Source organism: Engystomops pustulosus, chromosome 8 (genome assembly GCF_040894005.1).
Source record: "Engystomops pustulosus chromosome 8, aEngPut4.maternal, whole genome shotgun sequence".
NCBI lineage: Eukaryota > Metazoa > Chordata > Amphibia > Anura > Leptodactylidae > Engystomops > Engystomops pustulosus.
Window position 1 is genome coordinate 113,285,376 of NC_092418.1, and position 21,919 is coordinate 113,307,294.

Sequence of the window (21,919 nt, forward strand, 5' to 3'; positions counted from 1 at the left end):
GGATCAGTACAGGATAAGTAATGTCATGTATGTACACAGTGACTGCAGCAGCAGCAGAATAGTGAGTGCAGCTCTGGGGTATAATACAGGATGTAACTCAGGATCAGTACAGGATAAGTAATGTCATGTATGTACACAGTGACTGCACCAGAAGCAGAATAGTGAGTGCAGCTCTGGAGTATAATACAGGATGTAACTCAGGATCAGTACAGAATAAGTAATGTCATGTATGTACACAGTGACTGCACCAGCAGCAGAATAGTGAGTGCAGCTCTGGAATATAATACAGGATGTAACTCAGGATCAGTACAGGATAAGTAATGTCATGTATGTACACAGTGACTGCACCAGCAGCAGAATAGTGAGTGCAGCTCTGGGCTATAATACAGGATGTAACTCAGGATCAGTACAGGATATGTAATGTCATGTACGTACACAGTGACTGCACCAGCAGCAGAATAGTGAGTGCAGCTCTGGGGTATAATACAGGATGTAACTCAGGATCAGTACAGGATAAGTAATGTCGTGTATGTACACAGTGACTGCACCAGCAGCAGAATAGTGAGTGCAGCTCTGGAGTATAATACAGGATGTAACTCAGGATCAGTACATGATAAGTAATGTCATGTATGTACACAGTGACTGCACCAGCAGCAGAATAGTGAGTGCAGCTCTGGGGTATAATACAGGATGTAACTCCGGATCAGTACAGGATAAGTAATGTCATGTATGTACACAGTGACTGCACCAGCAGCAGAATAGTGAGTGCAGCTCTGGAGTATAATTAGTAATGTCATGTATGTACACAGTGACTGCACCACCAGCAGAATAGTGAGTGCAGCTCTGGAGTATAATACAGGATGTAACTCAGGATCAGTACAGGATAAGTAATGTCATGTATGTACACAGTGACTGCACCAGCAGCAGAATAGTGAGTGCAGCTCTGGAGTATAATACAGGATGTAACTCAGGATCAGTACAGGATAAGTAATGTCATGTATGTACACAGTGACTGCACCAGCAGCAGAATAGTGAGTGCAGCTCTGGGGTATAATACAGGATGTAACTCAGGATCAGTACAGGATAAGTAATGTCATGTATGTACACAGTGACTGCACCAGCAGCAGAATAGTGAGTGCAGCTCTGGGGTATAATACAGGGTGTAACTCAGGATCAGTACAGGATAAGTAATGTCATGTATGTACACAGTGACTGCACCAGCAGCAGAATAGTGAGTGCAGCTCTGGGGTATAATACAGGATGTAACTCAGGATCAGTACAGGATAAGTAATGTCATGTATGTACACAGTGACTGCACCAGCAGCAGAATAGTGAGTGCAGCTCTGGGGTATAATACAGGATGTAACTCAGGATCAGTACAGGATAAGTAATGTCATGTATGTACACAGTGACTGCACCAGCAGAATAGTGAGTGCAGCTCTGGAGTATAATACAGGGTGTAACTCAGGATCAGTACAGGATAAGTAATGTCATGTATGTACACAGTGACTGCACCAGCAGCAGAATAGTGAGTGCAGCTCTGGAGTATAATACAGGATGTAACTCAGGATCAGTACAGGATAAGTAATGTCATGTATGTACACAGTGACTGCACCAGCAGCAGAATAGTGAGTGCTGCTCTGGGTATAATACAGGATGTAACTCAGGATCAGTACAGGATAAGTAATGTCATGTATGTACACAGTGACTGCACCAGCAGCAGAATAGTGAGTGCAGCCCTGGGGTATAATACAGGATGTAACTCAGGATCAGTACAGGGTAAGTAATGTCATGTATGTACACAGTGACTGCACCAGCAGCAGAATAGTGAGTGCAGCTCTGGAGTATAATACAGGATGTAACTCAGGATCAGTACAGGATAAGTAATGTCATGTATGTACACAGTGACTGCACCAGCAGCAGAATAGTGAGTGCAGCTCTGGAGTATAATACAGGATGTAACTCAGGATCAGTACAGGATAAGTAATGTCATGTATGTACACAGTGACTGCACCAGCAGCAGAATAGTGAGTGCAGCTCTGGAGTATAATACAGGATGTAACTCAGGATCAGTACAGGATAAGTAATGTCATGTATGTACACAGTGACTGCACTGGCAGCAGAATAGTGAGTGCAGCTCTGGAGTATAATACAGGATGTAACTCAGGATCAGTACAGGATAAGTAATGTCATGTATGTACACAGTGACTGCACCAGCAGCAGAATAGTGAGTGCTGCTCTGGGTATAATACAGGATGTAACTCAGGATCAGTACAGGATAAGTAATGTCATGTATGTACACAGTGACTGCACCAGCAGCAGAATAGTGAGTGCAGCTCTGGGTATAATACAGGATGTAACTCAGGATCAGTACAGGATAAGTAATGTCATGTATATACACAGTGACTGCACCAGCAGCAGAATAGTGAGTGCAGCTCTGGGGTATAATACAGGATGTAACTCAGGATCAGTACAGGATAAGTAATGTCATGTATGTACACAGTGACTGCACCAGCAGCAGAATAGTGAGTGCAGCTCTGGGGTATAATACAGGATGTAACTCCGGATCAGTACAGGATAAGTAATGTTATGTATGTACACAGTGACTGCACCAGCAGCAGAATAGTGAGTGCTGCTCTGGGTATAATACAGGATGTAACTCAGGATCAGTACAGGATAAGTAATGTCATGTATGTACACAGTGACTGCACCAGCAGCACAATAGTGAGTGCAGCTCTGGGGTATAATACAGGATGTAACTCAGGATCAGTGCAGGATAAGTAATGTCATGTATGTACACAGTGACTGCACCAGCAGCAGAATAGTGAGTGCAGCTCTGGGGTATAATACAGGATGTAACTCAGGATCAGTACAGGATAAGTAATGTCATGTATGTACACAGTGACTGCACCAGCAGCAGAATAGTGAGTGCAGCTCTGGAGTATAATACAGGATGTAACTCAGGATCAGTACAGGATAAGTAATGTCATGTATGTACACAGTGACTGCACCAGCAGCAGAATAGTGAGTGCAGCTCTGGGGTATAATACAGGATGTAACTCAGGGTAAGTCATGTCAGCAGGGGGTCCGGGGATCAGCACATGCACAGGTCATCCTGGGGGTCACTTGTACAGGACCCAGATATATATGTTTCCAGCAGATTCTACGAACGCCGTGTAGACCCCTGTGTCTGTACACCCCCCCCCCCCTATGATTAGGCAGGTGGATGTCTCCCCCAGTGATACTGGCAGGTAAGTGATTTTCTCCCTTCTCACATTCTTACGTTTCGTGTCTCTGCAGAGAACGGCCCGACAAGCCAAAGAGCGAAGCCGATCCAAGAAACTCTCCATGGCCTCCAAGTATGGGTCCGATATCACCAAATTCTTTACCAAATCCTAACACGCCTCCTTCCGTCTCCCCGTCCTGTCAGTTACTTGTTTTCTCTAAATTATGGATCAAATAAAAGAGATTTGTTTTATTAGATTCATCTTTACATCTTCTTTATACAATAGACCAAACCCAGCTCCCTCCCCCCTCTCCTAGCAGGAAGTCCCAGCAGCATCTCAAGTGACTACAGAGAAGATAAGGAAAAACTTTCTAAATTACATTTTATCTGATATTTCTAGACTTTTAACCCCTTATGGCCTTGGCCCTTTTTTTGCTTTCATGTTTCCATTTTTCACGGCCCGTCTTCAAAAATCTGTAACGTTTTTATGTTTCCATATACAGAGTCTTATGAGGACTTCCTAGTGACAGTATTATATATAATATTCCATGCCGTGTACTGGGTAGAGAGAAAATTTGTCGGGAAATAATCGCATTTGTGCTTCAAATGTCGTGTTTTCTTTATGTCGGTACGATCACGGAAGGAAACCAAATTGATACAGATTTTATTAGGGCCAGGAAGCAAATTGTGGCACCTTGTAGGCGTATGGAGACTTATAAGTATGGATGCTCCACTAGGGGCATTCTGGGAAAATATGCAAATAAGTCAAGTAAAAAAAAAACACACCTCTTTTAGCTACATTGTAAACAGCTCCCTTGACATCAAGCATGACCTTCAGGAAGCCTAATGACATGATGTGGGATTAATACCAAACCACTATATCTATTCCAGAAGGAACAGATTCCCGGCTGTGGACAGGGCTGTTTCGATGTGGTTGCATCTCTGCAGCACAGTGTAGGGAACTGGTTTGGCTGAATGTGAGGCTTTTCCTTATCCCATCCTGGAAAATGTATTTGCATATTTTCCCAGAATCCCCTAGTGGAGCGTCCATGGCTAGAAGTCTCCACACGCCTTTACTTCCAGTCTTTACTCAAAAGCCTCTCACTCAGCCAAACCAGTTTCCTACACTGTGCTGAAGAGACCCAACCAGGTGGAAACATCATACAGCGCTGTCTACAGTTGGGAGTCTGTTCCTTCGGGAATAGATAGACTGGTTTGGTTTCAATCCTGCATCATATCATTAGGCTTCCTGCAGGTCGTGCTTGATTTCAAGGGAACTGCCTTTCAAGGTATTAAAAAGAGGCGGGGTTTACTTATTCCACCAGAGAAAATAGTCCCTGGTAGAGCTGTCACTTTAAAATATCTCTGTGCACAGCAAGTCCTGGGCTGTCTGGGACTGCAGGAAGATACCTGGAGTCATCTCTGGTGATGGCCTGAGTGCCCACAGAAAGGGCTCTGAGTGCCACCTCTGGCACCAGTGCCATAGGTTAGCCATCACTGCCATAGGGTGTCTGATTGCGACTACCCTACACTGCATATAATATTGTATAGAGAATTTGCTATAGTTCCGTAAAGTTGTGCCCCTGGCACACTGTTACAGATCTGATGATTACTGAGAGAGAGAAGATGACGTGTTTATGAAACATTGGCTGTGAGCTTCCTCCTTCCAATGACAGAGCAGATCCACAACCAGCAAAGTCAAGTCTAGAGGAGGAGAAATCATCATCAAGAAAATGTTCAGTTAATAAAAGGAGATAAATAATGAAGTAAAAAAACTCGGTAACAATAGAAGATTCCGGTGGGGGCGGGGCTTTTATCACCACGTTTATTGTTACTTCTCACCTAACATCTGAGGTGGCGCCTGGTGCACAAGGAGGGTGTAAATTTCACCAATTAAAAAGGGGGGGGGAAAGGACAAAACGTCAGTTCACCAACAAAGATGCTGATGATGTACGAGTATCTAATAGTCACAAAAAAGTAAATAAATAAAAAATGGAGGGGCGCAAAAGAATGAATATGGCCCAATATCAGTACAAACTGCACCCAGCTCACAGCATGCTACCTGCGCCACCTCATGGCTGCTGTGAATATACACCAGTGTTTTGTTCCCAAAATGGCGCATGATTTGAGAAATCTGTAGATGTCAGTGAGAATCCGTCACCAGGTTTTACCCCCATTAAACTACGAGCCCTTTATAGAATCCACTCTTATGTGAAAGAGGACATAAAAATGAGCAGAGATGAGTCATATTTACCAGAAACGAGTCAAGTTTAGAGTCGCCTTTGATTCTATAGGACCTAGAGCAGTGATGGCGAACCTTTTAGAGACCGAGTGCACGAGCTACAACCAAAATCCATTAGTTTACCCTGAAGTGCCAGGATGGAATTTTAATCAGTAACTTATTGTTACCTGTTCTTCCACATCTTTCAATCGTATCGGCCCCTGAGGCCACCAATACAGTTGAAAGAAGGAGGGAAAATACAGACGATCATTGTAGCTTCTCTCCAGAGGAAGAATGAAGGGTCCAGCAGGAGGACCCCCAAAGATAATGCAGCCCTGTCCACAGCTTCTCACTTTTCCCGCAGTTCCAAACAGCCAATGAAGTGTCGCTTTAAACCAGGGCTGAGAGCGGCTTCTCTTAAGTCGCCTGGGACTACAGGAAGATTTGGTGGATTTGTTCCTGTCTGGTGAACTCTGTCCTGGGGTGATAACCTGAGTGCCCACAGAAAGGGCTCTGAGTGCCACCTCTGGCACCCGTGCCACAGGTTCGCCACCACTGACCTAGAGGAAGAGGGTGTGTCCCTGGAAACGTCCCTGCATGTGGACGATACACTCCTGTCCAACAGCCGGAGGAGTGCGCCTCTCTGCCCTAAGGTCTGCAAATATGTGAGTGCTACTATTTTGAGAAATGGTGATAAAACAAGCAATGCATATAGCGAGCACTCGCTGGATTATTACATTTTGCAATCCAGGATTTTGTATGAAAGTGAATTTTTTTTTATCTGTTAATATGAAGATTTATGTTTGTATGTGAATATTGATCTCTGGTGTTGTAGATCACAGAACCACAAACCTGTTCTTAGGTCTATAGAACCCAAGATAGTGAATGTACATAGGGGCAAGTAAAGAACGTGCGCCCCGGAGCGGCCATCATAGGTCCCTGAACCAGAACTTGGCGCCGTTCGTGTCATCGCTTTTCTTGATACATTTTCCACTTTTCCTCTCGTTAATGTCACCTCTATCCGCACTTCTAGTTTCTAGGAAGAAAAAATAATTCCGGAGCAGATGGTGACGGCGGAAGCAAAGGGGTTAAAGAGTAAATTATTTCAGCTGTGTGACGCCCAGCGCCAATTCTAGCCTTAAAAATAGATATTTCTACTTGTTTCCATGGCAGCGCACGCCGTGCCGTTATATCTATCAATAGCCATAAGCAGCGAAAATCTCCCAGGAGGGGGGAGCAGCGGCCGCTGGGAGAATCTATAGAGTCGCTGATCTATAGGGAATCGTATACATCATCACAAGTCACTGGGAACGCTGCGGCACAAGCCGTCACCGCAGATAAATCTGGCGCAATGTAAAACTGACAAGGTCCAATGTGGAGCACAGACCATGCCTGTGGGAGACAGTGTAACAGCCTGTGAAGCTGCAGCACAGAGGGACTCTGGTAACACACCCCAGAGCCCTTCAGACTCATTAGCATAATTATTTAAGTTGATATTAGAAGGAAGGAGGCCATGGAGAACAAACATAAGAAGATCCCACAGTCCCGGTGCCTGGATCTATGAGTAATGTCCCTGGTTTATCAGGATGGATTCTGATGGGAGATTTCCTTAGTTCAAACCCTACGGAAGCTCCAGCTCTGTTCACACTTGGATTTGGGGCTTGTATATGACAATAAGTAGTTGATCAGCTGCGGGGGTCTCCGGGGACCTCTCCTGCCTCTGTGATTTCTGGATGATTCTGGGGCCTGTGGGTCCCGTCAGTCTTTCTAATATCCTCAGATCCGTGCTGTAGCCCAGAGCCACAATCCTGATGGACCGCGCGGAGCTGGATCTCGGGCTCCAGGATCGATCCGCTGCAGCGAGCGGCTCATGTAATATAAACTATTGATAAAAGCTGCAATGAAACAAGATAATGGAATAAAACATTGATGAAAGAACATGAAGCTGCAGAGTACGAAGCCGAAGGCAGCGCGGGAAAGACCTGGACATCCAAACTAATCCTAATCTACAGCCCATCCCTCTATCCATGTACATTATATGGAGAACCCGGAACCCCAAGCCCAGACGTTCTACCATCCATAATATTGTGTCAGTCTGTGTCCGCAGATCCAGCCTGGCAGGTAAGTCACCCCCCACCTTCCCTGTGTACAGTAAGTCTATTACCAGGGGGGAGAGTGTTACCCAACTATTGGGGGAAAGCGGCTCCGGAAGTGTCCAAAATTCTCCCGAATCGCTGAGAATTGTTTATTATAGCAGAAGGTAAGTGATCAACATAACAAACGGCAAATAGCCAGAAGTCACGGCGGCTGCAAACACCGAGCACTCAGACCCCGAATATAGAAGGCCCGGCCTCCGTGTGGGGGGCAATTCTTAAATACCAGCAGGTGGCAAAGTTCTGGGACACATTTACTAAGGGCTTTGCGTTTTCTGGGGGACTTTGTACGTTCTTTTAGGTGTAAACGGCTTGCACAGAAATTTAAGAAGTGTCTGGTCTCCATGCGTTCCTGCGCTCAGTCGGACCGTGCGCCAGTTTTAACATGCAAAGTCGCATGCCCCATGTTGAAGGTGCACCACAAAAAAGTTGCTGCACTCTGTGGGGCCAGTGCAGGGAGGCAACAGATTCATCATTTCTGGCGCACCCAGTATTATACATGGACAGAGAACTTTTAGTGGAGTTTCCCACATTCTTAGTAAATGTGCCCCATTGTTTCCCCCCCTTTCCCTTCTGCACAGGACCCGAGCTCTGCACCCTGGGATCTAAGCGCTGCATTCAAAGACCTGAGTTCTGCACCCCAAAACACTGTGCACCAGGACCTGAGCTCTGCAACCCAGAACATTGCAACCAAAAACTCTGTTCTGAGCTCTGCAACCCAGGACACTGTGCTCCTGGACCTGAGCTCTGCACCCTGGAATGTAAGCATTGCATTCCAAGACCTAAACACTGTGCTCCTGGACCTGAGCTCTGCACCCTGGAATCTAAGCATTGCATTCCAAGACCTAAACACTGTGCTCCTGGACCTGAGCTCTGCACCCTGGAATCTAAGCATTGCATTCCAAGACCTAAACACTGCGCTCCAGGACCTGAGCTCTGCACCCTGGAATCTAAGCATTGCATTCCAAGACCTAAACATTGTGCTCCTGGACCTGAGCTCTGCACCCTGGAATCTAAGCATTGCATTCCAAGACCTAAACACTGCGCTCCAGGACCTGAGCTCTGCACCCTGGAATCTAAGCATTGCATTCCAAGACCTAAACACTGTGCTCCTGGACCTGAGCTCTGCACCCTGGAATCTAAGCATTGCATTCCAAGAGCTAAACACTGCGCTCCAGGACCTGAGCTCTGCACCCTGGAATCTAAGCATTGCATTCCAAGACCTAAACACTGCGCTCCAGGACCTGAGCTCTGCACCCTGGAATCTAAGCATTGCATTCCAAGACCTAAACACTGCGCTCCAGGACCTGAGCTCTGCACCCTGGAATCTAAGCATTGCATTCCAAGAGCTAAACACTGCGCTCCAGGACCTGAGCTCTGCACCCTGGAATCTCAGCATTGCATTCCAAGAGCTAAACACTGCGCTCCAGGACCTGAGCTCTGCACCCTGGAATCTAAGCATTGCATTCCAAGACCTAAACACTGCGCTCCAGGACCTGAGCTCTGCACCCTGGAATCTAAGCATTGCATTCCAAGACCTAAACACTGCGCTCCAGGACCTGAGCTCTGCACCCTGGAATCTAAGCATTGCATTCCAAGACCTAAACACTGCGCTCCAGGACCTGAGCTCTGCACCCTGGAATCTAAGCATTGCATTCCAAGACCTAAACACTGCGCTCCAGGACCTGAGCTCTGCACCCTGGAATCTAAGCATTGCATTCCAAGACCTAAACACTGCGCTCCAGGACCTGAGCTCTGCACCCTGGCATCTAAGCATTGCATTCCAAGACCTAAACACTGTGCTCCTGGACCTGAGCTCTGCACCCTGGAATCTAAGCATTGCATTCCAAGACCTAAACACTGCGCTCCAGGACCTGAGCTCTGGACCTCAGCTAAGCTCTGTAGTGCACATAAAGGGACTTGAGCTTTATACAGCATCCAAATGTTGAGCTCAACACCCTGAGAAAGAGCCTCCGGGCCTGACCAATGTCCTACACCATGACCCTGCACCCAGCACATGACTGCAGCTCGGTCTTTACAAAGACATTAAATAAATCCCTTGGGTGCTGCACCCCAACACTTACCAAAGGCAGTTAACCCTGAGCCCCAGGATTTGACCTGAGCACAGTAGAGGTTAATTTGAGGGGGAAATTAAAGACAAAAAAAAATCCATCGAATACTTTTAATAAAATTTAAAGGAGCCAAATAATGGGAAAGGAAACAACCTCCTCCCCCATCCCATAACCTTTCTTGTCTTCTGATATCCATTCACGAGGTCAGAGAAGCAAGTCCCAGGTCAGTGATCTCCTTGGAAAGTGCACACAGTAACCCAGGGTGCAAGGGCAATGACCTCTGCAGAGCATCGCACTCCTATCCCCATAAATAAGGTGCCCGGGACTGATGGAGCCTCCGGCCCCGGCTGTTATACTCCTCAGTGTTCGGGGTGTGTGGATGTGACCCATGGACTATAATTTTACTAACAAGCGGAGAAGTCACATTATGATAAGGAGCCACATTCCCCATCACCTGGAGCGGCTGCAGATGGCGCACACCTATAGGAGCAGCCATGTCCATTAGAAGAAGGACGTGTCTGAGGAGAAGGCTCCGGCCAGCCTGAAGTCCTCCTTGGTGAGGACGCTGTACATGCGCTGGGGCAGAGCCTTGGAGTAGGGAGCGGGTCTGGGGACGGTGATGCGCAGGATGACTTCTCGGCCAGCGGGGGAAGGGAAGCCTGTTCCGGACAGCAGCTTCTTGTCGTCTGATGTATTGGATCTCCTCGGTTCTTCTTCCATGGGAGCCATTGTTGCGACCTTAGACAAAACAGAACATTGTTCAGAACCTGAGAGTATAAATGGGCACACGATGCAATAAGCAAAGCTCAGCCCCGGCCCGTAGAGGTATCACCATGGCCTGAGCTTAGAGGAGGCTACAGAGACATGAGGTCCATGCTGTGTATCTGGGGGGCTACAGGAGGGGCCGTGCACTACATCAGCGCTGCTGCCCCTGCATTCTCCATTATTCTGGCTCTATGTGGGGCAGTAATCTGGTAGTAGACCTGGAGGGCAGCGTCCCATGACTTGGGGGTCCTGCGCTCCACTAGAGGTGCCCCATTGTGTAGTGATGGAAGGTCCTGCCTGGTTACACTGAATGTATGGAGATTGTTAGTGAGTGTTAGGGAGCTGGTGGTAGAAATTCTGGATGTTACCTCATCAGAAGATTCAGTCAGCTTGAGAAAGGAAACCACAGTAAGAGACAGAGACAGTCAAGCCTAGGATGGCTACGAGAGGTTAGACAGACAGTTTAGTACATGCAGAAAGATGGTGCAACACACGTATGGACATGGAGACATTCACTGCAGGCTGAAGAGTAACAAACCCAAAGCGGCTACAATGCAGGACCGGGCGCAGGCTCGTGTGCAGGACCGGGCGCAGGCTCGTGTGCAGGACCGGGCGCAGGCTCGTGTACAGGACTAATGTACAGGCTCGTGTACAGGACCGGGCGCAGGCTCGTGTACAGGACCGGGCGCAGGCTCGTGTACAGGACCGGGCGCAGGCTCGTGTACAGGACCGGGCGCAGGCTCGTGTACAGGACCGGGCGCAGGCTCGTGTACAGGACCGGGCGCAGGCTCGTGTACAGGACCGGGCGCAGGCTCGTGTACAGGACTAATGTACAGGCTCGTGTACAGGACTAATGTACAGGCTCGTGTACAGGACTAATGTACAGGCTCGTGTACAGGACTAATGTACAGGACCGGGCGCAGGCTCGTGTACAGGACTAATGTACAGGCTCGTGTACAGGACCGGGCGCAGGCTCGTGTACAGGACTAATGTACAGGCTCGTGTACAGGACCGGGCGCAGGCTCGTGTACAGGACTAATGTACAGGCTCGTGTACAGGACCAGTGTACAGGACCGGGCGCAGGCTCGTGTACAGGACCGGGCGCAGGCTCGTGTACAGGACTAATGTACAGGACCGGGCGCAGGCTCGTGTACAGGACCGGGCGCAGGCTCGTGTACAGGACCGGGCGCAGGCTCGTGTACAGGACCGGGCGCAGGCTCGTGTACAGGACTAATGTACAGGACCGGGCGCAGGCTCGTGTACAGGACCGGGCGCAGGCTCGTGTACAGGACCGGGCGCAGGCTCGTGTACAGGACCGGGCGCAGGCTCGTGTACAGGACTAATGTACAGGACCGGGCGCAGGCTCGTGTACAGGACCGGGCGCAGGCTCGTGTACAGGACCGGGCGCAGGCTCGTGTACAGGACTAATGTACAGGACCGGGCGCAGGCTCGTGTACAGGACCGGGCGCAGGCTCGTGTACAGGACCGGGCGCAGGCTCGTGTACAGGACCGGGCGCAGGCTCGTGTACAGGACCGGGCGCAGGCTCGTGTACAGGACCGGGCGCAGGCTCGTGTACAAGACCGGGCGCAGGCTCGTGTACAAGACCGGGCGCAGGCTCGTGTACAAGACCGGGCGCAGGCTCGTGTACAAGACCGGGCGCAGGCTCGTGTACAGGACTAATGTACAGGACCGGGCGCAGGCTCGTGTACAGGACCGGGCGCAGGCTCGTGTACAGGACTAATGTACAGGACCGGGCGCAGGCTCGTGTACAGGACCGGGCGCAGGCTCGTGTACAGGACTAATGTACAGGACCGGGCGCAGGCTCGTGTACAGGACCGGGCGCAGGCTCGTGTACAGGACCGGGCGCAGGCTCGTGTACAGGACCGGGCGCAGGCTCGTGTACAGGACCGGGCGCAGGCTCGTGTACAGGACCGGGCGCAGGCTCGTGTACAGGACCGGGCGCAGGCTCGTGTACAGGACCGGGCGCAGGCTCGTGTACAGGACCGGGCGCAGGCTCGTGTACAGGACCGGGCGCAGGCTCGTGTACAGGACCGGGCGCAGGCTCGTGTACAGGACCGGGCGCAGGCTCGTGTACAAGACCGGGCGCAGGCTCGTGTACAAGACCGGGCGCAGGCTCGTGTACAGGACCAGTGTACAGGACCGGGCGCAGGCTCGTGTACAGGACCGGGCGCAGGCTCGTGTACAGGACCGGGCGCAGGCTCGTGTACAGGACCGGGCGCAGGCTCGTGTACAAGACCGGGCGCAGGCTCGTGTACAAGACCGGGCGCAGGCTCGTGTACAAGACCGGGCGCAGGCTCGTGTACAGGACTAATGTACAGGCTCGTGTACAGGACCAGTGTACAGGACTGGGCGCAGGCTCGTGTACAGGACCGGGCGCAGGCTCGTGTACAGGACTAATGTACAGGACCGGGCGCAGGCTCGTGTACAGGACCGGGCGCAGGCTCGTGTACAGGACCGGGCGCAGGCTCGTGTACAGGACCGGGCGCAGGCTCGTGTACAGGACCGGGCGCAGGCTCGTGTACAGGACTAATGTACAGGACCGGGCGCAGGCTCGTGTACAGGACCGGGCGCAGGCTCGTGTACAGGACCGGGCGCAGGCTCGTGTACAGGACCGGGCGCAGGCTCGTGTACAGGAAGGGCGCAGGCTCGTGTACAGGACCGGGCGCAGGCTCGTGTACAGGACCGGGCGCAGGCTCGTGTACAGGACCGGGCGCAGGCTCGTGTACAAGACCGGGCGCAGGCTCGTGTACAAGACCGGGCGCAGGCTCGTGTACAAGACCGGGCGCAGGCTCGTGTACAGGACCAGTGTACAGGACCGGGCGCAGGCTCGTGTACAGGACCGGGCGCAGGCTCGTGTACAGGACCGGGCGCAGGCTCGTGTACAAGACCGGGCGCAGGCTCGTGTACAAGACCGGGCGCAGGCTCGTGTACAGGACTAATGTACAGGCTCGTGTACAGGACCAGTGTACAGGACTGGGCGCAGGCTCGTGTACAGGACCGGGCGCAGGCTCGTGTACAGGACCGGGCGCAGGCTCGTGTACAAGACCGGGCGCAGGCTCGTGTACAAGACCGGGCGCAGGCTCGTGTACAAGACCGGGCGCAGGCTCGTGTACAGGACCGGGCGCAGGCTCGTGTACAGGACCGGGCGCAGGCTCGTGTACAGGACCGGGCGCAGGCTCGTGTACAAGACCGGGCGCAGGCTCGTGTACAAGACCGGGCGCAGGCTCGTGTACAGGACTAATGTACAGGCTCGTGTACAGGACCAGTGTACAGGACTGGGCGCAGGCTCGTGTACAGGACCGGGCGCAGGCTCGTGTACAGGACTAATGTACAGGACCGGGCGCAGGCTCGTGTACAGGACCGGGCGCAGGCTCGTGTACAGGACCGGGCGCAGGCTCGTGTACAGGACCGGGCGCAGGCTCGTGTACAGGACCGGGCGCAGGCTCGTGTACAGGACCGGTGTACAGGACTGGCCTCATGCAGGTGGCGCTGACCAGTCCGGCTCCCACTGCTCTCATTACACATCTATGTCCTATTCTGATGACCCTTTTACCTGCCTGTGGGGGGCCATATACACCACAAGCTTTAGTACCTCGGATAGTGTAGTATACACCCGCCCTGCTGATGTATGTGTGTCCTCATACACCTCTCTCTATTCCTCTGGTAACACTCGGCTCCTTGTCTGATGAGCATCAGCGGTGCAGGGCGTCTGCTCCTCTCCGCTATGTGCCATACATGTCAGTGCGCGGCTGAACACGCGTGTAGCGGAGGAGTTACTGATAAGCCCCATCCATATCTATACACTGAGGCCCCCGCTGTGATACGAGGCTGCGGCGGCGTCTCTCATTTACATGTTTGTCCTGAGTGCGGAGACAAAAGCGGCGACATATTTATTGTGTCTCAACGTCTGCTACACGAGGCACGAGGTCACTACACGGCCCCGCAGCGCCCGATAATGAGAGGACATTCATCAAACACAGAAAAGAGGCGACTTATCTCCGGCACTCAGGGGAGATGGGGACACGTCAGGGGGAGGGGGACGCGTCAGGGGGGAAGGAGGGACGCGTCAGGGGGGAAGGAGGGACGCGTCAGGGGGGAAGGAGGGACGCGTCAGGGGGGAGGGAGGGACGCGTCAGGGGGGAGGGAGGGACGCGTCAGGGGGGAGGGAGGGACGCGTCAGGGGGGAGGGAGGGACGCGTCAGGGGGGAGGGAGCGACGCGTCAGGGGGGAGGGAGGGACGCGTCAGGGGGGAAGGAGGGACGCGTCAGGGGGGAGGGTTTGCTGGACGTGTCCTCCGAGCCTGGACTCACCCGCTGAGCGTTCACAAACATCTTGTGGATGATGCTTCCGGCCGGGCCCCTGCACGCCCCGATGATGGGAACCTCCGGCTGCTCCAGGAGACGACTCACAAACCTGGGGAAGACAACGACAGACTGAGGAGGGAGAGGAACACAGGGCGAGAGTGACCCCACACGTGAGGGGGACACCACGACCACAAGATTTACTCATTACACAGGGGCCCAATAGAGTTCTTAAAGGGAATGTCCAGAAACAGAACCCCCCCCCCTTTAAAGGGAGAACTAGCGGATCATATAACTAAACATGTTGTTGTAGGTGAATTGTCCTGCACCATAAACCTATTTTTACAGCAAAAATTTGGTGGCATAAATGCAGAGAAATTATTCTATATTTTTTTAAAATTCTATGCAGAGGAGCTTTTCAGTGCTTTATGGGTGTGGCCACTAGTCAGGTGACCTTGTCAATCACGTTTCTGCTCAATGGGTGTGGCCACTAATCAGGTGACCTTGTCAATCACATTTCTGCTCTATGGGTGTGGCCACTAATCAGGTGACCTTGTCAATCACATTTCTGCTCTATGGGTGTGGCCACTAGTCAGGTGACCTTGTCTATTAAGTCTCTGCAGGACTTATCATCTACAATGCCAGAATCCCTTTAAAAGAGATGGGCAAATCCATGGGATTCCAGATGGCCGACCGGCCAGTGGTCCTGGTGGGACAAGGTTTATCTCGTCTCTATGGCCAGTGTGGGACCTCTCTGCATTGTATCTGCTCAGTATCATTAATACTTCTCCAGATCTTCCTTCTCCTCGGCGTTTTCACAGCGCTCTGTCCCGAACTTTGCCTTGAGGGAGCGAGCTCTGGCGATGGTGGCCTCCACACTGATGATCTGGTTGATGATCTCCTGGGAAGACATGTGGGATACAATGACCTCCAGATAACCAGGAGACTGCCCATCCCCCGGACAGGTGACCCCCGCTCACCTCCAGCTTCTTGTCTTCTAGGCTGGGGAAGCGAAGAACTTTACTGGAATGAGAGATGATCCGTTTTATGGAAGATTTCACCGAGGGAATATCTTCCACTAGTTCTGTGGAGAGAGGAGAGGAGGTGAGGACACCCAGGACCATCGGGAAGGAAGAGAAGATGGAGCGGGGCACATGGAGGGGATCGGGCACCTTCTTCCTTCAGCTTGAGGAGAGCAGCATGGATGACGCACGGGAGGAGGTGGCGGGTCAGGTCTGCCGGCTTCTGGACGGCCAAGTAATGGAGGACCTGCAGTGGAGAGGGAAAGTATACAAACCCGAAAGAGGATCAGATACGGAGGAGTCATGTCACTGACCAATCAGGAAGCTCATGTGCTCTACAATCATAACCAATTTATAATATCTAAATACTGGTACAAACCCTGGAACTGCACCACTGAGACTCTATGGAGAAGGTAAATCCACCATTATAATTCGGAGATATATAACTCACTATTCTGAGATCTGCACAGACACAGTTCTGCTAGCTGCATACACAGAGTATCACATGACCTCCCCCTCCCTCCAGAGTAAGCAGGGAGCAGCTCCTCCCCCTCTCTCCAGAGTAAGCAGGGAGCAGCTCCTCCCCCTCCCTCCAGAGTAAGCAGGGAGCAGCTCCTCCCCCTCCCTCCAGAGTAAGCAGGGAGCAGCTCCTCCCCCTCCCTCCAGAGTAAGCAGGGAGCAGCTCCTCCCCCTCCCTCCAGAGTAAGCAGGGAGCAGCTCCTCCCCCTCCCTCCAGAGTAAGCAGGGAGCAGCTCCTCCCCCTCTCTTCAGAGTAAGCAGGGAGCAGCTCCTCCCCCTCCCTCCAGAGTAAGCATGGAGCAGCTCCTCCCCCTCTCTTGAGAGTAAGCAGGGAACAGCTCCTCCCCCTCTCTTGAGAGTAAGCAGGGAGCAGCTCCTCCCCCGTATCTGTATCTTTTGTGTAAACAAGTTATGGTCTTGCAGGGATGATCTGCCGGGACACGGGATAGGCTGAATAGAAATACAAACAAACTGCTAGATGTAAGCAATGGGCAAAATTGTTCTACATGACAAGAACTAGTGATTTGCGCCAGTAAACGATATTGGGAGATTTCAGCTCTGAAGCTCCAACAGTAAATGCATGTATGGAGAGTCATAAATGCTGTGAGAGTGGCGGCAGGGCGAGGAGACACTTTACAGTCACGTTGCAGGTAATTTGTGATGTATTGGATTTGGGGGGGGGGGGTCACCCGAGGTTATCGCAGGGAAGGACCCGGTGTCTGTATAAATCAATGCTGATCCCAGAACTCATTACCAGGAGAAGTTTACTGATAACGAACCTCCGGTGCCCATCCCCATCATCCGCAGGGGGGGGCGCTCGCACATACAGCGGCGTCTCATACAGGACCTCAGTCATGCTGCAGGGCCCTCTAAAGGGTCCTGCATTGGGGGGACTTTATCTTTAGTCTACAAATTTGTGCTGTTTTTATTGTGGGTGGGATTTGGGGTTGATAAAAATCTTCCATGTGAGTCTGTCTTTTTTTTAACCTCTTAACGCCGAGGACCTTTTTCGTTTTTTGCGTTCCAATTGTTCGCTCCCCATATTTTTCTATAACTTTTGTATTTTTCCATGTACAGAGCTGCGCGAGGGCTTGTTTTCTGCGTAACTAATTGCACTTTATACTGACAGTATTTAATATTCCAGGCCGCGCACTGGGAAGGGGGCAGTGGTGGCGAACCTATGGCACGGGTGCCAGAGGTGGCACTCAGAGACCTTTCTGTGGGTACCCAGGCCTTCACCCAAACACATAGTTTGCCAGCTAGGACTCAAGGATTTCTCCTGTGATCCAAAACAGCCCAACTACAGGAGGAGCGGGAAGCTGTGGATAGAGGTGGATTGTCATTGGAGCTCCTACTCTGGGTCCCCCGATTCTTCCTCTCCAGGGGCCCCTGGAAGGAAGCTACAATCCAAATTTCTCCTTTATCTTTCTATTGTATTGGTGACCTCATGACGCCAATACGATTAAAACCTGTGATACAGCAGGATCAATAAGTTACTTCTTACATTGTCATGTTGGCACTTAGCGACATATACGTGGGTTTTGGTTGTAGCTTGGGCACTCAGTCTCCAAAAGGTTCGCCATCACTGCTCTAGGGTACTTTAACCCTAGGTTGTCTGATTGATCCTACCATATACTGCCAGTACTACAGTATGGCAGTATAGGGGGATTTTGCATATCATCATTATCATTGTAAATCACACATTGTAATAGATAGCCTAAAACAAGTCTCATGCGCCGGCATGCACGTGACGGAAATCGGGGAAAAACCGCCGCATTTAAAAAAAAAAAAAAATGTGTCGCGAAACTTGCACTTACCTTCACTAAGAATAGGCCGATGAATTTCATTCCAGCGGGTCTCGGCGGACTTCAGCGGAGCAGCGACATCTGGTGGACGGCGGTGGAACTGCCTTAGTGAATCGCCAGAATCCACCGCAGAGAACGCGCCGCTGGATCGCGAATGGACCGGGTAAGTAAATCTGCCCCAATGTCTATCCGCAATACCTCCCATACCAATACTACTCTGATATAGGGGGCTTTGGAATAAATCAAAAGTGGAGAGAGGCAAAAATTTGTGTCTTTCTGTAGAGAATGAGCCCCGCCTCTGGTGCACTTGCATATCCAGAAGAGACACACATCTCTGCACGGCTTCATTGGTCTGTGGCCACAGGGGTATCTTTCTGATCCTGGTACCGATCCAGTACATAGCGGTGCTGTTGGCTTGGAGACCTGACTTATTATGTCTGGTTGGCGAGTGTTCACATTCTCACCTTTTCCGCCTCCTTAGTGTCATCGAATAACCGGCGCTGTCGTCGGGCCGGGGTGGGGCGGGCCGTCTCCCAGGCTTCCACCCACATGTTATTGGGGATCTTCATCCTCGCGCTCAGTTCTCCTCTCATGATTTTGTTGCCGCTTTCATCCTCCACTTCCTCCTCCACGTAATCCCGCGGGGAATACCACCTGACGAAGTCCTCCAGGCAGCAGCCGGGGTTTGCAGCCTATGGGGGAGCAGAGATACAAGTCACTGGGGAGGTAAGTGTATGTGTAGCTGATACCAGCCGACCCCCCCGACTCATCTGCCGCTAATAGAACGGTTCACAGATGGTTTTCTGTTACAATAAATGGAAATCTCAGGCTCCACAGATGCAGCGCGATTCTTACTCGTGACCCACGTGTGCACGGACCCCCGACAATTCAATCTGCTAAACTGTGGCAGAGATCCAAAGCTCAGCCCAGCACAGCTACTGCGAATACACATGGGATTGTACCTGCAAACTTCTCACAGCTGCAGATACGTTACAACTGCATCAGTGTAGACAAACAACAGCAGCAGAAATCTGATAGTTTGCTACAATGTATCAGTGTGAGGTTGATGATTCTCAGCTTACAGCGGATACTTTCTCAGTGGAGTCCATGACTTTATGGAATTCATATGGAATGTTCCATTCATTGACAGCAAGCGGATATCTGAAAACCTGAACTGCAAGGACACTGGGTAAAACTGCAGCAACAAAAACATGGCATACTACTAGCATATAGCTCCAATATCTGACATATGGGGGCCCTTCTACATTCAGGGGCAGTGGAGTCAGGTCTGCCATGTCGGTTATCTCTGTAGACTCCAATGGCTGAGCTCCACTTTCCTCTGATGGTATATCCAAAAAATATTATGGGAATAATCCCTCTAATAGGAAACAATATCCATACACAGCAATGAAACAGTGCCCCCAGTGGCCAAGACTGGAATATGAAAACATTTCATCCAAAAATAAACCCACCAACCGGATTCTCTCATTTTGTATAAACACTGCCCCGATATATAAGGTTCCCTGTGTATAATTTAGGATGACGCATTAACCCTGCATCGTATTCCACTCCTAGTAAAAGAGCAAACGTAACAGAAATACCTTGAATGACTCCATGTCTGACAGCAGGCAGGCGCTCTGCATCCGTGCCCGGAGGTGCGCCCCTTCTGCGGAGGTGCCCAATTTAGCCAAGACTTCAGACTGTTCCTCCAGCAGGTCTTCTGTCATAGGTGCTGGCTCCTGAAATAGTCGAAATAAGCAGAATTGAGTCCTTGCTGCGCCAGCGTTTTCTCGACCAGTTCTCCCGCAGGATTTTACGCCTGGTTCCTGAGGCATTTTAAAGCTCAAATTAGGTGGCAGAGGAAGCGCGCCATTGTCTGCTGCGGACAAAAGGCTCCGCTATTGTGACTAATGGATGTCGGAGAGGGCACAGAGACGATCCAAAAAGTGCAAGGGCTAGGACATTGCTGAATCCTCCGCTCTACTGTCAGTAACTCAGGTAGTCAAGGTCATTCAGGGCAATGGTATAAATATGTAATTGGAGCGACCCCGACCAATCAATCAGCAACCTGTACTTTATACAGGGCTACGTATGTGGTGCGCTGACCCGCTAGTGAAGAGGAGAGCAGACCCGCTAGTGAGGCGGAGCGCGTACCCGCTAGTGAGGTGGAGCGCGTACCCGCTAGTGAGGTGGTGCGCTGACCAGCTAGTGAGGTGGAGCGCTGACCCGCTAGTGAGGTGGTGCGCTGACCCGCTAGTGAGGTTGTGCGCTGACCCGCTAGTGAGGCGGTGCGCTGACCCGCTAGTGAGGTGGTGCGCTGACCCGCTAGTGAGGTGGAGCGCTGACCAGCTAGTGAGGTGGTGCGCTGACCAGCTAGTGAGGTGGAGCGCTGACCCGCTAGTGAGGTGGTGCGCTGACCCGCTAGTGAGGTGGTGCGCTGACCCGCTAGTGAGTCGGAGCGCGTACCCGCTAGTGAGGTGGTGCGCTGACCAGCTAGTGAGGAGAGCTGACCCGCTAGTGAGGAGGAGAGCTGACCCGCTAGTGAGGTGGTGCGCTGACCAGCTAGTGAGGTGGTGCGCTGACCCGCTAGTGAGGTGGTGCGCTGACCCGCTAGTGAGGTGGTGCGCTGACCCGCTAGTGAGGCGGAGCGCTGACCCGCTAGTGAGGCGGAGAGCTGACCCGCTAGTGAGGCGGAGCACCAACTTTTTTTGGTGCACCTTAGTGAGGCTGACCCGCTAGTGAGGCGGAGTGCTGACCCGCTAGTGAGGTGGTGCGCTGACCCGCTAGTGAGGAGGTGCGCTGACCCGCTAGTGAGGAGGTGCGCTGACCCGCTAGTGAGGTGGTGCGCTGACCCGCTAGTGAGGTGGTGCGCTGACCCGCTAGTGAGGTGGTGCGCTGACCCGCTAGTGAGGAGGTGCGCTGACCCGCTAGTGAGGAGGTGCGCTGACCCGCTAGTGAGGTGGTGCGCTGACCCGCTAGTGAGGTGGTGCGCTGACCCGCTAGTGAGGCGGTGCGCTGACCCGCTAGTGAGGCGGAGCGCTGACCCGCTAGTGAGGCGGAGTGCTGACCCGCTAGTGAGGCGGAGCACCAACTTTTTTTGGTGCACCTTAGTGAGGCTGACCCGCTAGTGAGGCGGAGTGCTGACCCGCTAGTGAGGCGGAGCAGCAACTTTTTTTGGTGCACCTTTAACATGGGGCGTGCAACACAATTCGGTTGGACTTTGCATTTAAATCTGGCGCACGGTCTGACTGAGCTCTGGAACGCCTCCTAATTTGTGTCGCGTGATGCCTAGTGTAGCCGCACCACAAAGGTGTGACACAATTGTGATACAGATACTTCTTAAGCAGTATGCACCTAAAAGAATGTGCAAAGTCTGAGAGAAAACTGGCGCACGGCCCATTGGCCTATCCTGCCATTCTGCTTCTGTAGAGTCTGTGTAACTCCTTAAAATAGCCGTCTGTCCTAAATCTGGTGTGACCACTACACAGAGAGCGGCGCTGTCTGCTGCCTGCCCCATTCCCTGTGTATCAGATGCAGAGAGCGGCGGAACAGTGGGGGGTGCAGGGTGTCTGGCTGATAACAGAGAATAACAGCGTGCAATCATCTGTACATCTTGTATCCACGATCGGAGATGATGGAGATTCGAAAGCTCAAGCGACAAATTAAACGCGTGCGTCCTGCGGGGCGAGGGGGTTTAGCTTAGCGGAAGGGCGTCCCGCTGGCGCTGATAATATATTGGAGCACAACAGGAAAAATCCAGTTATTGATCGGTAATTGCGCGTCTAACCTCTCAGAACAAGGGTCACAATGAGG

At 51.7% G+C, this 21,919-nt stretch overlaps 2 protein-coding genes across 8 annotated transcripts in view; one reads left to right on the plus strand and one right to left on the minus strand.

Moving 5' to 3' along the window:
• The window catches only part of ZRANB3 (zinc finger RANBP2-type containing 3), a 184,215-nt gene extending 180,732 nt beyond the window's left edge, over positions 1-3,483 (plus strand). For all 4 annotated transcript variants that reach the window (XM_072122262.1, XM_072122263.1, XM_072122264.1 and 1 more), the window contains exon 21: positions 3,301-3,483. In XM_072122262.1, coding sequence (XP_071978363.1) covers positions 3,301-3,399 — 99 coding nt within the window. In that variant the 3' untranslated portion in view covers positions 3,400-3,483. The remainder of the gene's footprint in view (positions 1-3,300) is intronic.
• Positions 3,484-9,767: 6,284 nt separating this feature from the next.
• RAB3GAP1 (RAB3 GTPase activating protein catalytic subunit 1) overlaps positions 9,768-21,919 on the minus strand; it is a 92,499-nt gene continuing 80,347 nt past the window's right edge. For 2 of the 4 annotated variants that reach the window (XM_072122266.1, XM_072122267.1), the window contains exons 18-25: positions 19,708-19,845; positions 18,571-18,798; positions 15,933-16,029; positions 15,741-15,844; positions 15,546-15,661; positions 14,770-14,872; positions 10,806-10,826; positions 9,768-10,410 (exon numbers count right to left, since the gene is read on the minus strand). In XM_072122266.1, the coding sequence (XP_071978367.1) occupies positions 10,174-10,410; positions 10,806-10,826; positions 14,770-14,872; positions 15,546-15,661; positions 15,741-15,844; positions 15,933-16,029; positions 18,571-18,798; positions 19,708-19,845 (1,044 nt within the window). In that variant the 3' untranslated portion in view covers positions 9,768-10,173. The remainder of the gene's footprint in view (positions 10,411-10,805; positions 10,827-14,769; positions 14,873-15,545; positions 15,662-15,740; positions 15,845-15,932; positions 16,030-18,570; positions 18,799-19,707; positions 19,846-21,919) is intronic. The other 2 variants (XM_072122269.1, XM_072122268.1) reach the window with 1 other exon arrangement.